The 15,416-nt window shown below is 48.7% G+C and overlaps 1 protein-coding gene across 3 annotated transcripts in view; it reads right to left on the minus strand.

The window, feature by feature from the left end:
- The window catches only part of CLSTN2 (calsyntenin 2), a 616,602-nt gene that overhangs the window by 135,721 nt on the left and 465,465 nt on the right, over positions 1-15,416 (minus strand). For all 3 annotated transcript variants that reach the window (XM_003992052.6, XM_019810639.3, XM_019810642.3), the window contains 3 exons: positions 14,203-14,398; positions 13,253-13,461; positions 6,474-6,623 (listed from right to left, as the gene is read on the minus strand). In XM_003992052.6, the coding sequence (XP_003992101.1) occupies positions 6,474-6,623; positions 13,253-13,461; positions 14,203-14,398 (555 nt within the window). The remainder of the gene's footprint in view (positions 1-6,473; positions 6,624-13,252; positions 13,462-14,202; positions 14,399-15,416) is intronic.

Genomic DNA, 15,416 nt, shown 5'->3' on the forward strand with positions numbered 1-15,416 from the left:
AAGTATGATTCGTCTTTGATTTTTTCCAGTGATTTAAGGTGCACAAACCATTTTCTGACTCACAGTAGTAAAAGGACAGGTGGTCAACTAGATTTGGCTTGCGGGCTATACTTTGCTGACCACTGGGTTCATAGTGATTCTTCCAAGAGGCATTTACATTTTAAGCTGGGAGTTATCCTTTAGAACAAAAAAGTTGGTACCCGAATGGTGGCATACTGGACACACTGGCAGTACCGTGAAGGCCAGGACTGAGGGCAAGGAGCCAACCTTTCTTCTGCCATTCTGACAATGCCCTCGTACGTCAGCCTGCATTAAGGGAAGCACCATCATGCAAGCTTCAGATGGACACAGTTTCACTTTCTGAGCCTTGCCTGTCTCTAAGCAAATATGGGTGCCTTCTGGGCTTATCACCCTAAGATTTGAAATCAATGCCTTTCATGTAGTAAAACCTAAGCCAGCTCTTCTGTGTACTTGACCAATAATTGATCTGATTTTGGAAGGGGCAGGGTGAAGCCAGCTGACCCCTGGGGCCTGGAGTTTTTTCTCCTTGGCAGGGTGATGGGCAAATGGATGGCTGCAAGGGGACAGGGACATATACTTGACAAGACTTAGCAGCATTATACCTCAGACGTGCTTGGCTGCCAACCTCATCCCCTTGCCTGTGGGCTCTCATGGGCTTTGACTGCAAATCTAACTTCCTTTGCTGTCCAGTACTTTGGATTTGCTTTTGAAGAAATACATGATTTTAGGTACTTTTCCAGAAGTGATCCATTTAAAAGTGTTCTCAGGACAAATCATCCTTTTCAGCTGGTTCCTGACCAGTCTCTGCATCTATGTGGTTGGCCAAGAAGTCCTTCTTTCCCCCCAAATCCCCCTCGCCACACAGGGTCATGAAAGCCTCTAGGCTCCCCAGTGCTTTTGAGGTAACACAGGAGGCCCTGCCTTCATGACCTGGTCCCCATAGGCCCATCCAACCTCCTCCCCCCATGCCCCAGCCACACCATGCTCCTTCCCACCTTCCTGACCTCTGCTCCCTAGTGTGGAACAGTCTTCTCTATGCTGAAACTATTATCCTTCAAGATTTGGCCCAGGTACATCTCCCCAGGACCCCTGCAAGGTTAAGTGTCTCTCTTCTGTGTCCCCAAAGCCACCTCCACCAGACCTTTTGTCCTCAGTACCTTCTTTGCCCTCATCTCCTTCTGCACTACGGGTCCTGGTACGTCGTGTCTGTCTCTGTATCCCTGGCCTTCAGCACACAGCGGGCCTCAGTAAAGGGTGAATGAATTCACTCGGCAATGTCTCCCCCTGAGTAGTGTGTGTGTCAACTCTCACAATGCAAATAACTAAGGGATAATTCATCTCAACCAGCAGCTTTCGTGCTGCGGTCCTTCCAACATGGAAGTCCTAGACTCACTCTGTGTGTTCATAAATCTTTTCTGTGCGACCTTCTTTCTTGTTCAATGTGAAGGCCGTGGACCAGCTACATCCAGAAGCGCCCCAGACTGAAGAAGTCAGGATCTGCAATGTACCCTGGCTCCCAGGTGCTCCTGTGCGCATTCGGGAGCCAGAAGCCCTACTCTATCAGATACCACCTTTCTTCCTGACCAAGGCCTGATTTGTGGAATGGCAGAAACACTGAGACCATCTGATGTACCTAGGGAAATAGTCAAGCCCAAAGAACAGAGAAAAAGTGGCTTGTTATGTGGCTGCATCTTTTTTTTCTCTCCATATGAAATAGGGCAGCTTACTGTGAAGGTGAAGGGACCAGGAATTGGGCCCGTGAGAGGAGATCTAGGAACTGACAGTGCTGGTTGAACTGGTGCGGGGTGAGGCGTGGCTGACCACCGTGGGCTTGTGCTCAGCGATGACGGGGGCAAGGAGAGAGGGGTTCCTGCAGGGGCTGGAGTCTGGAAACTTGGTCTGGCACACGAACAATCCAGAATGGCTGCACGTCTGGGCAAGAAATGGGGAAGGGCCACCAGGGAAGTCTGCCGTGACTCTCTCCAGAGGGCAACTGTTTTGCATAAAGGGACTTGAAATACTGAACTCTGCTTCTCTACTGGCCGGAGCAGGTAACAGACACAAAATCTGACTTGCGATGATAAAAGGAAAAATACACTAAATAAGTGTTATGAAGACAATGTTTTCATCTTGCAACATAGAAAGAGATGGGCTAAGAGATTATAAAGAACAACGAAAGAAGGCATAAAGAGGGGATGTGTTTCTCCACATAACGTAACAACTAAACAAACAAAACCCAAATCAGCAACCAAATTACAAATGACCCTCTAAGACACATTCTGTGGCCCCTGGAAGGAGGGGTCCACAGGAGCAGCTCCCACTGGGTCCATTGCCACTATCATCCCGATGGCCTCTGAGGGCACTATATCCTCTGTCCGCTCTGATCCATGAACAGATGTGGATTCTTCCCAAAGTCCTCAGTGCCCACATAGGCCCAGGCTCGGGCACGTGTAACGGCTTGGCAAGAGGGAAACAGACACCAAGAAGACTGCAAAAGTCTGGCATGAGAGGCAGGGCACAACCCAGCCTTTAGGCTTCTGTAGGCTACTGCAGGGGCACCTTTTTTCCTGCTTCCTAATAGAATCTTCTACCTCCATGAGTAAGGGCTACTATAGGGATACATGAGGTCTCCAAGCTCGGGACAAAACATGGAGATTTTGTTCTCTATTCCACTCGCACAGGTCTAGTTGGTCCTTGGAGGACCAACTTCTTCTCTGGGAAGCTGAGAATGGGAGTGGCATTCCCTTGGGTAAAGCTCCACCTACCCCCATAGAGTGAGCTGACCCCTACTACCTATTCAGAATCTCAGAAGAGAATCTCAGAATCCCAGCAGAGAGGATAGAACTCATATTATTTCTGGGAAGACAAGACCCAGCCATAGAAAAAAGATGGAGAATGGAAAACCATAGCCCGAGCAGACCATGTCTTGGTCAAGGTGTATAAGGCAGGTGGCAGAAGAGTCAGGGTCTGTGATGTCCTTGTGCACAGCTGGTTAGGGCCAGCAGCATGCTGGGAAAGCTGCAGCCCCACACTCCTGGAAGGGGTTGTTGTGATGGAAAACTGGGGCCATGTCCTGGGGCACCGCGGGAGTCTGGGAGCAGTCCCTCATTGGCCTGGGAAGGAAAGGAAGGCTCCAGCTGTGAGCAGGGTCCCTTACTCCTTCAGGACAGCTTCTGGGAGAAGCTGATGGTGCTGACTGGGAGTGCTCCCGGGAGACAGGAGGTTCCTGAGCATGATGGATTGCTTTCACTGTGCTGCAGCCCGCTCCTGCCTGGAGGGAAATGACTAAAAACAGGTACAAGAATTTGAACTGCCAAACTGTGTTTGCTTGGTGACTCTTGTTGTTTGTGGGAAATCAGCTCAGGGAAGAGCCTCTGTTCTCCCGGGCAATCACCTCTGGCACATACCCGCAGACCTCTCACTCACGGCTGGCTCTGAGGGGCTTGGGTTCATTGCAGCTCTTGACCCCGGCATTCAAAACCTTGACTGCCAGCCATACCCTACCCCTGACCTCTCCAATCTTGCTTCCCACCTCCCCACAGTCCCAACCACCTATGCAAGCCAGACTGGCTTCCTTACACTATTCACTGGTGCCCTGAAAGGCCTCCTCTCTCTGTGCTCCTCTCCCATTCTATACAGGGCCGGCTTCACCCCACACCCACTTTAAGATGAGCCTGCTCTTTCCCCTAGGGACCTGACAACCCCTCAAGTGAGGGGCAGCCTGCTTACCCTGTGGTTAAAAAAAAGAAAACCCGTGAACATTGGCTTACTCCAGTTTGCTCTGCAAAGCTGGGAGAGGGGAGTAGACTGGTCCCACCACTAGGGGCCAGTGGTGGTAGGTATACTCTTCACTGGAGAAAGGGCTATCCAGCTACAAGGCAGCAGCCCTGACCTGGCGTAGAAGAGAGGATCGGCCCCAAGGTGGGTCAGCTGGAGGTGAGGGCTGCCCAAGTGGAGGAATAAAGTGGACCAGCCTTCCGGAAGGAGAGAAGATTGCTCTCCAGGTCTGGGGGCTGGGATGGGAGTAGCCGGAAAGAAGTCTGAGCACTGCTAACACACGTCGGAGAAGCTGGGTGACCTGCTATGATCTGAGAACCTACTGGGATGACGGCTGGGGAGAGAGACCTAGTGGCTTCTACCGGAGCTAAGCTGGAGGGAGGAGGGACACGGTGCAGAATCCAGTGTCAGCTTCTGCCACCAAAGGCTGGCTAACGTGGGCAGAGAAGCCACCGTAAGGTAGTTGAGTCTGAGGTTACACATGCTTAAATGGCTTTGCCGGACACAGTGAAGGGATGCAGGGAGTCGCTGTGTCCCTGTTTCCTTTATTCCACAGAAAGGTACATTTCCGTGTACCATCCATTCATCCATGCTGCACTGGCCAACCACCTGCCTTGTGCCTGGCCCTGCGCTGAGCACCGGAGACACAGCGAATGGGCGTGACCTCTGCCTCCAGGAGCTCACAGTCTGGCTACAAATAGCATTGGGCACTAGCAGGATAGGCGTCCCACACATTCTGCACACACGGAGCCCAACATTATTAACATGATTTTCTGTGCATACGTTTAACACTGAAGCAAGTACAAACGCTTTTAGGAAATGGCATTTAAATATAGGTACAAAAATGTAATCCCAAATCTGTAGGTGTCTCATTTGTCAAAGACACAAAACATTGGGATCTTTTTCCAGATACCGCTTTGTGTTTTACTCTCCCCACTGAAAATCCCATTATGAGCATGTTCCCTGCTTAGAAAGCTTTTATATTCTTTCCAGGCTTTCTTTTCAAAAGCTAGACTTTCACCGGGTTAGTCCTTATAAGTTAAAATAAAACAAGCTGAGTTCTTCTTTACTCAAATAGCTTTTCATTCATTCATTCATTCATTCGATGGCTGTTTCTTGAGCACCTATCATTGGGGTCAGATGTATGCTAAGTCTGAGAAATTCAGTGGTGAACAAGAGAGACAGAATCCTGCCCTCAGGTCCCTTAGGGTTTAGTGAATTATACCAACCAGAGCCCAGGCTCCCTGAGGTTGGTGACACGTAGTTTCCCACTCTGGCTTGTTCCTTTTTCTCTGTCTTTTGCTTGACCCAAAATAGGTGGATCTATTTTGTTCTTTCTGTTGCATCATTCTTACCCGTGACTCCTCTATTGGCATTTCATCTTCTCTACTTTGTTCAAAGGCAAACGACTCTGGCTCTCTCCAGAGGTGGGTTTAATTACCGCCTCCCATTTTTTTCTAGTTGAAAGAGTAAAGGAGATAAAGTTGCACAGGGGAGGAGCCTTTTGAGAGCTGCCTTCTGAGGGGAGTGACCCCAGATGGGTCCTCAGGGGTCCTTGCTGTGTACCATGAGAATGAATGCTTGAGTAATAGGCGCCCAGTCAAAGTCTGACCAGTGACCTCTATGGTATCGTGGCATCAGTCTGTCCGATAGAAATACGGATGATTACCATAGCTAATGACATCCTCTCAAGTGGAATTTAAGAATGAAATATATGGAGAGGAAGAGAAAGAGGGAGAGAAACAGGTAGAATATAACAGGGGCTCTGAAGCTTAAAGACACATGGAGAAAACAGTAGACAAAAGCCACAAAGCAGGACTCCAAGAAGTACCCAAAGTTATGAGTGAGTGGTAGCTGTAGCAGCAACAGCACAGGAAGCAGAAACAGAAGCCAGTGACCAACCAAAATGGTGGCCCAGAGATACGTCCAGCATCCCTGCCCGGCCACTGGAATATTGGTGCCACCACTAGAGGCATTGTTATTCTATAAGCCATCCAATTCTCGGCGAGATCCATCTATGCACATGGCCTTGCGTTCCTCACTTCGCCTGAGGTCAGTGATAAACCTCTGTCATCTAAGGGTAACCTGAACCTTTGCTCCGTCTTGGCATACCCAAACAGCTGAACAGGGGCAAAAACCCACCTCCATCTAAGGCCATTGTTTCTCCATTCCCGGAGCCAACACTTGAGAAACTCCTTAATCTAGAGGCTAGATTCTGGGACTCCAACCTCGGCTTGTGTACCTACCTTCTGTGCTAGCCCAAAGAACATGACAACCTTCCCCAGGCACTGAGTGATGATTCAAACTTGACACACACTGGCTCAACTCACTCCCTTAGATAAAGCGAATAGGCTTGCTGGCACTTTCTCCCGAACACGGTGGTATAATTACTATCGATTCAAAAGTGTCATGAGATTTTAGAAAGGGTGAGCCGGACAAACAGGGCACATGATATGAGACAAGTTGCCTTGGACATTCTCAACAGTGAAATGAGGATAATAGATCACCCAGGAGTTGTAAGAATAAACAAGCTACTTTATTTCTTGCACCAGAGTGACCGCATGTAAGAAATTCCTCTCGTCACAGGTTGCGTTGGCTTTCGGGATAGGTCTAGCACCTTCTCTACACCAGGCCAAGCTGCCCCCGCTCAACAGCATCAACAAGAGATGGCCCACCTTGCCAGCCAGGCTTGCAAACTGGCTTCACGTCCACCTGCACCAGCGTGTCCTGAGCGGCGGGCTTCTGTCCACAGTCGTAGGCGGTCACCAGGATCTCGTACTGGCGTTGCTTGTCATAGCTCAGCTTCTCGGTATTTCTGATGTTGCCTGAGGACGCAGGGATATTCAACATGGTTTGGGATCAAGTTAACCACACTGCCGTTCTTTAAAATCCCTTCTCTGCTCCGCTAACCTTCACTGGCATGGAATGACCCCTTTCCTTGCTTGTGCCTTGGTGGCAGATTGCCAGGAACCACTGGCTGGAGCCACCTCAGCTGGGGGAAAGGACTACTAGGAGATTCCAAGCACATATCTGGAACCCAACTGGTGGATTCGTTAGTCATGGGTTGTCAGAAAAGTCCCTCCTAGAGTGTGCCCGTGTGGTTGTGTCCCTGATGATGTAGGGCACCAAGGCTCATCTGCCATGAAATCTCTGGGAAAAAGATGGGATTCAGAAATGTCCTGGCACATATTTTTTAACATCTGGGCTCATCGCCAGAAATGTTCACTGCCTCTTCTCACATTATTTTGCTACCAAATAGGAAGTAAAATCAATAAGCAAACGTGTGACCTCTCTTCTGAAAGCTACACAGAATAACAGATTCCTTGCCCTGGTGGCAAAGACATTTCTCTTCTCCGAAAGAGACCACACCGTTTTTCTGGGCCATGTGTGTGTTTTTGCTCCTGTGGGTTTGGTATTGTAATTCAGAAATAAATATTTGATAATTAATGAGCAAAATTCTAATTGATTATTTTTGCTGAAATACAGTTTTGCTTCTAAGGGATGAATAAAAGCCCAGTGTGCACTGAACACTTCTCAATTTTGGATTCCAAGAGAGTGAAGTCTTCCTTTGCGGAGAAGAATTTCATTCTTGCTTTTTTTCTGATAGTGGAGCTGACAGCAAATTAGAACTCCAGTGTTATCATTATCCTTTAGCAGAAGTGAAATTAAGAAAATGGAAACTTAGGGGCGCCTGGGTGGCTCAGTCGGTTAAGTGTCCGACTTCAGCTCAGGTCATGATCTCACAGTCCGTGAGTTCGAGCCCCGCGTCGGGCTCTGTGCTGACAGCTCAGAGCCTGGAGCCTGCTTCAGATTCTGTGTCTCTCTCTTTCTGCCCCTCCCCTGCTCATGCTCTGTCTCAAAAATAAATTAAAAAAAAAAAAAAGAAAGAAAATGGAAACTTAAAAACAAACCAACGTGCTAATGGCTGACTCAGGTATATTTTTAAATTTCATTAAAACTAAGGGAAAAATTCCTAATGAGCTTTCTTCCATTTCAACTGATGTCTATGGCTCATGTGAGTGGAGGCAACAGGCACTACATGAATCAGCCTCTGGGGAATTACAAAAGTCACATAATGTTTTAAAGATCCGAAGAGCTGGTGCACTCATCACCTAATACCAGTGAACCAGTCCTCAGTACCAGGCCCTGAGCAGGGCTTCTCCTGTGAGAGTCCAGCGTCTGAGACACTGGACCAAGAATGAGGATCTTTTATTCCACCGTCAGCTCCAGACCGTTTCTAAAAATGTACCCGCAGCCACTGATTTGAAGTAAAATTTAGTTTAACAAAGCCGTTCAAAAATCTCTGAATAAAAATGGGTTTGATATATTTTTGGCCTCGTGCCTGGTGTTCAGAATCCCTCTCACTAACCCCCCCCCCCCACACACACCTTTTGGCTTCGGTCTCAGCTCAGGGCCCCCCAGGACTGGGGCGGCTAGGTGTTGGGTTGGTGATGTTCCCTGTGGGCTCTGTTAGCAAACTAGCTTGTGGTTATAGTGCTCACGGGGGAGGATTTCTTGCAGGTGGAAGCATTGCAAAATAACCACAAGAACAATGTTGCAGCAGCATCAAATTGAATTTTGAACAAAAAAGTTTTAACTTTCCTTTTCCTTATGGTTAAATGGCTCTCAAAAGATACGCCTCTCGGAAGAGGAAGGCTCAGGGTTTACAAGCCGTGTGACATTAAGCAGACCAAACGCTATTGACCGTGGTAGACAAACACACAGGCGGCAATCCCTGGCCCAGTCTGCAGCAACCGCACATCCTAGTGAGTCCTAATGAAACTGTCTGAGAAACAAATGTACTTTCTCCGCTACCGCCGGCCTCACACATGGGAGAATGGGTTTCAGAGCCCGGAATTTGAAGCCTTAGGTCAAAAATGAGTGTATAATGTGGTGACCAATTGTGTTGGGGAGGGTCCTATGTGGATAAGACACATACTTAAAAATTTTTGGAAGCTCAAAAAGTCACCCATTTTGCTTCTGTTACAATTGTATTCTTCTTTCCATATTTGAATGATTTCTCCCAGCAGTGCCTAAGAAGGAGACCTGAGTTCCTAGCTAGCCCAGGTGACTAGGGGTTCCTGGGCCCATTTCCCTGCTCTAAATGAACCTGGGGAAGCTAATTCTCAAAGAACAGTTAGTATGTACCATGCATATTAGTGAAGGTGTTCTTTTTTTTTTTTTTTCAAACTGAGGCTGATGGAAGTGCCAGGAGCCAAGCACACTGGCCTGCAGCCTCCTTTCAGTGGAATTTAAATCACAATAGCCCCTGGGGCCCCTGGGTGGCTCAGTCAGTTAAGCATCTCACTTTGGCTCAGGTCACGATCTCAAGGTTCTTGGGTTCCAGCCCTGCATCAGGCTCTGTGTGGACAGCTGAGAGCCTGCAGCCTGCTTTGGATTCTGTGCCTCCCTCTCTCTCTGCCCCTCCCCTGCTCATCCTCTCTCTGTCTCTTTCCCCAAAATAAGCAAATAAACATTTAAAAAATCGGAATGACCCTTTTGGAAAGTTACACAGGCCAGTCACTTTGCAATTGTTCATACCTTTGGGGCATGCAATTCCACATCTAAGAAATTGATTCCGGGAAAATGATAAAAATTACACATACAGGTGCAAATATGTTCATCTAAGCATTATTTCCCACAGTGAAAAATAATAAACTGGATGTCTGATAGTAAGGCAAGAGCTAGGTAAAAGAGTCTGTGCACCAGATAGAATGTTTTTAGCGCTGAACGTGGTAATTATGAAGCATTTTTAAGGGTGGAAAAAATCCATACTATCGAATGTTAAGTGAACACAGCAGGGTAAAGAAAAACAAGGCGAGTGTAACCTTACTTTTGTTAGAAAAAACCCCACAGAAAAAGTACTGGTAGAACATCAATAATGGCTATCTTTAGTGGGATTACAGGTGATTTACTTCCTTCTTGTACTTTTCTATGCTTTCCGAATTTCCTGCACAAGGGGCAAGCGTGACTTTTCTATTCAGATGGAAAAGAAATGTTTGCATTTACTTTCAAATAAGCCAACTGTAGGGCACACTTGGCCCAGAGGAGGCGGAGTCTCCTGACTCACCAGGGCAGCCCTGTTGCCCAGGAGAGGCTGCCTGGGGACCGACCACGGAACTGCTGGAAAAGGAGAAAAGTCTGCCAAGTGGTGTCGTGTCGTGGAGACCCCTGCTTCTCCTTCTGGCCATTCCCAAGTGTGGCTGAGAGCGTGGTTTGTGCAGACACGCTGGCGAGCCCCCTCTTGGCAATGCACCCAGCCTCTCACATGGGCATGGCATTGAGCACGGGATTTAATTCCCATTTTACCGGGAAGGATCTGAGGCAAGGGTTAAGTAACTTATCAAAGATCTCTCTCTCTCTCTCTCTGTCTCTCTCCCATACACACACACACACACACACACACACACACACACACACACACACGTAATGGATGTAGGACTAAGATGTAACTTTGTAGTTTTGAACTTAAATACCATAGCCAAGCATTCCTGTCAAATATCACTGAGGAGTGTGATCACATGACTGGTGGAAAGGCAGAGAGGCCCATGCTCAGGTGATCTGGGCTCCAGTCCCAACTTTGCCACCAGGGTCACAGGTGCCGTTAGGCAAGCTCTTAATATTTTAGAACTCAGTTTTTCCATCTGTTCAACGGAAATAAGGATTTGGTCCCTACTGATCTCAAAGAGACCAGCCAAGTGCCAGGAGATGGGAAACAAGAAGCCATCCGAATAGGATCCGGAACTTCCTAAGAGGGAGTGGTGACTCAGTTACCTGCTTATAATTTCAGCCTGGAAATCTATGGGGTGTGTGTGTGGGGGGGGGGGGATGAGTAGTGAATAAGCTTTATGTCCCAACCACCCAGGTAAACATCTAATAATCATGGCACCATGAATGGAGCATTCCCTAGGTGCCAGGTACCCTGTGAACATCACCCCCAGGGCACAGCCTCCCTGAGGCCTCACAACCCCACAAGGGGGCAGGGATGGTTCCCACCATGATTTCATGGGGAAGGAATTCAAGGTGGGGAGGCCAAAGACCTCTAGTAGAAAGAGGCTGAGTTTTGGGTTAAGACAGCCCAGGCTGAATCCATGGAATGTCTTCGATCTTCGCTGCTGCCCGTTCCCCTTCCTTCACCAACAAGCAAAGAGCTTGGCAAGCTGGAGGAGCCAGGACCCATCTACCTGCCATCATGCGGTTTCAATGAGTGGACCCTGAACTCAGCAGTACTTTCTCTGATGTGCATACAAGGAACTTCTTCAAGGAGACGGGAAGGTCGCTGGGAGAAATGATGGATAAGGGCCAATTGGGAAACTCATTAGAATGGGGAGCTGCCGCTTCTGTGTCTGTCCCTGGGTCCTGCCTTCATTACTTGGAGAACCGCTTTTGTAAATCTCACTGTCGGGGGCCCACACTCCCTGGGAGTGCCCACTCTCCTCTTCATCTTCTGTTGTAAACCAACGTTGGAGGCAGAGGCTTGGCAAAAGACCATTACTCACTTTTAATGAGACAGCTAGGGAAATAAATTGGCATATGTTAGCGAAATGGCTCATCAAGGTGAGTAATTATCTTCATGACTGGGGCAGTTTACCCTCAGATGAAAGGATTTGCATCTCAACTCGCATTGGGCTGTGGCTTTCCAGAACTAAGGCAGGAAGTCAAGTGGAGCCTGACCACTCATCACAGATATCTCCGCTTGTTTGGTCACGCTCTTCACCAAGGACTCATCGCCCCCCAAGTTCCAAAGCTTTTGTGGACAGAGACCACACAGCTGATCATAGGGGAACAGAAAAATACAAATCAATTGTTGTATATTTTATAGGGTGGTGTGTGCATGTGTGTGTATTTGATGTGTGTGAGACATACATCTGTGTGGTAGGGACAAGCCAGCCGCCTCACAGGGCTTGTAGGAAAAGCCATCAGGAAATAGTTCTGACAGACCCTACTAACTGAAATTACCTACTTCTTAGTCCTGAACCAATCTTTAACTCAAGTCCAATATTTTCTCTTTTACTTTCTTGTGCACTGAGGCACTGATCTTGTGTTCCACACAGTGAGCATCTCGCAATGTGCTGGTTTCTAACATTCCCACGTGGTTTATCATTTTATGAGGAAAATGCCTTATCTTTGTCTGTTATAAGAATGCTTTATTTCATCTTCCAAGGCAGATCACAAACCACTGGAGATCAGGGATGAGGGTGTCTTGTTGGCTCCCATCCGCTGTGGAACCTGCTGCAGTTCTCAGGATGCAGAAGACCAGGTCCCAGGACACGTCCCCCCGCCCCCCCCCCCCCATCTCAATGTCAAGGAACATGGGAAGCACTGAATACTGGCAAGCAGGTCACTGATGGTACTTCCCTCTAGGCGTCGGCTACCGGAAGGTCACAGTTAATCCACTGCCTAATTCTGGCTCACGGCATGCTTTATGCACCAACCTCACCCTTCGTGCCACCTGACTTTCTAGTTTTCATTTCGACTTTCTTTCCACTGGATGGTAAGCTCCACTGGATGGCAGGCCCCCGTCGGTTTTGAGCTCCACTCCCACTCTGTTCCCAGTTCCCAGCACTATGCCTGGCACTCAGTAAATAATTCACAGGGTAGGGGAACTTCAGGTTTTGTAACTTTTGCCTCTTTGTGCAGTGCTCTATGATCCTATTCGAAACAGAGTGGGGATAATATACCTATAAGCACACACTCATGCTATCAAATGATACACTTGGCAAATAATTATCATCTGATTAACATGGAGTTATTGAAAATTGCATTTAATGTGGGCGGAGTTGACTGGGCCTCTGGCTGAGGTGTTTACACTACAAGTGTTTTGTGAATGGTGATGGGGAAATGCACAAAGGGCTTTATAGGATTGTTTTCAGTTTGGTAAGTTTAGTTTGGGACTGGGGTGTGGTGGGAGGTTTCATTCTTTCATTGTTGTCACTATAGTAGAAATTCTCAAAGGACATTAGCAAGAATATAAAAGATTCTTAAACGATTCTAAGCTCAGAAGGTGTTTCCAAAAATCTCCATCTTCTCTTTTAGCATTTTTTTCTTTTTTCCTGGGAGCAGGAAGCAGACGGCTGGGGTGGGGGGTAGTGCCACAACGTACGGTGCAGGAAAGGGACTCAGGTATGGCTGAGTTGAGGGCATGGAACATTCTACTAGAAAGCCATCCTGTCTTAAGTATCCAGATGTGTGGCATTATGAGTTCTAGGGGCTGTACTCACTGAGCAGGTTTCTGAGGTATCTGGGGGGTATCTTCGACCTGGCTGTGCTAATAATCTAAGGACATCCACTCTAGTGCAGGGCTGAGTTCTGGGTTACAGAGCCTAGGTCATGGATGGCAAGGGAGTCATCACCTGCCATGGACATTCAGAGCCTTCACTTGGCCTTCAGAGAGGGGGTGGTGGACTTGTTTCCCTGCCCCTCCCCCCAGGGGGGGCCCTCTCAGGACACTCACCATTTCTGTCAATGGCAAAAGGCACGTCAGTTGTGACGATCTCATAGTTGCAAATCTGGCTGTACTGAGGGGAGCAGTCCTCGTCCACGGCCTCCACCTGTAGGATGCTGTCATAGATCTTGCCCTCTGTCACCACCGCCTTGTAGGCTGGCTCTTTGAAGGTGGGAGCAAACTCATTGACGTCCTTCACCTGGATATGGACCACGGCCCTGGGACCACACACCGGAAGGAAGAGATGGCAGTAAAGGGAGAATGACACTGTCCTCCCACACCTCCCGTGGGCACTGACTCTGGTCGGTCCCAGGGCCGAAGGAACAGAGAAACCACAGCCAGTCAGGATGGTTGCTGTCTCAGTGTTCTGTCCGCCCTCCCACTGGAGACGCTTCTACCTGTCAATGCCCTGCTTTGGAGGTGAATCCGCCCCTTCTCTGGCCTCCCCAGTTACCCAGCTTTAAGCAATGATTCCTTCTAGACTGCTTCCCCTTTCCTTTATCTGCTCCTCCTCCCCTGTTCATTCACTCTTCCTTTCAGAAAGAATTTAACCACTCTCTGAGTTAGGTTCAGAATCAAACTCCAAATGGGAGAGAGCTACAACCCAAACTAAAAAGTGCCAGGACAGAGACATGCGTGTGGCATGGCAGAAACCCAGAACGAGGTCCCAACCAGCTCCGCAGGGATGGGCTGGCTCAGGGAAGGCTTCCCGGAAGACGTGACACTTGAACACAGTCCTGATGGCGGAAGGGGAATATTTTCAAGGGAGGCACAGGGGCAGAGTATTGCAGGTGGAGGACTCCGCCTGTGCTGATGCCTGCAGGGGCCCGGGGAGCTGGCAGAAGAACCATGGTATGACCACTGGGTATACAGATCTGAAGAGCAGGGTGTGGTACCGAAGGGTGGGAGGGAAGTGGGGTGGGGGGTAGGGGTGCAGGGATCCCTCTCCGGCCACTCACTTGTGCGACTTCTTCCAGGCCGTCTCCCGGGGCCCTGCGCCACAGTCGTAGGCCTGGATGATGAACGTGTACTCTTTCTGCAGCTCACAGTCGATGGGACTCTTGGCGCGCAGCCGGCCCTCTCCCGACGTCTTGTTGAGCACCACGGCCTCAAAGGGCAGCTCCTGGCCGTGGATCTTGAACGCGCAAATTTCCCCTGCAGAAGGATGGAAGACAGTGAATGGGGATCCTGAGAATTGCCAGACGGAAGACAGAGCTTCTCTTGGGCCAGATTTGCAAACCCAAAACCTCCAGGCCATTTCCTCCACACAAAGAATTGTCACACTGGAAAAAGAGGCCTCCAGAGACCCAGATCAACATGCTTATTTCATGGATGGTAAAATTGAAGCGTTTCACACATGGAAATGTCACCCATCAAGTGTATCCGGCAGAAAGGAGGGGAGTCACGGTTGCGGGGGTGGGGGGCGGCTGGTGACTGTCCTAGTTTGCTGCTTTCCCGCTTGCCCTCGCCTGGTGTGAGAACAAGGATTTTGCCCACAGCCTAAAGATAAATGGCTGTAGAGGAAGGAGAAAAAGGCCAAAGCTTGCATAATTGTTTGTCCCTTGAACCACCAGCGTGAGCATTGCTGGGGAACTCGTTGAAAATACAGACTCCCAGGCCTGACCTGGACTCCTGAATCAGATTACAGGTTGTTGTGTTTTTTTTTTTTTAAACCAGGTTCCCTGGTGAGGTATTTGTCTGCTCACTAAATGTGAGCCGCTCTGCTCTGTCCTTTCCTCCTGGCTTAAATGCCCCATGGTGCTGCAGCCAGCTTCCCACCCCTCCAGCCTCCATTAAGTCTCTCCACCCACCACTTCCCTGGCGGAAGAGGGGCACCAATCAGGTGCAATTTTCTCTCAAAACAGCAGGCGTGAGTCTGAGTTCCAGAAGCCCCGTGGAGCCTGAAAAGCTAACTTCTTAAAGAGCTGAACATGTTGTGAAATTAATGTATTTCTCCCCCTCAGCTGGGTTAATGTGTATTATAACTATTTCTCTGCATTAAAATTATGAGGCCACGAAAACATCTTCTTTTTCTCAATTGATGGATATTTATTTCTTGAACCCCGACTGCAAGTAAGCCGTGTAGTAAGTGCCTTGTGAAATACTGAAAACTTGAGACACGTTCTCTTCCTGACTTGTCAGGGAGACAGTGTGTAGATGTCCAGAAAGACCA

This window comes from Felis catus, chromosome C2 (genome assembly GCF_018350175.1).
Source record: "Felis catus isolate Fca126 chromosome C2, F.catus_Fca126_mat1.0, whole genome shotgun sequence".
Classification (NCBI taxonomy): Eukaryota; Metazoa; Chordata; class Mammalia; order Carnivora; family Felidae; genus Felis; species Felis catus.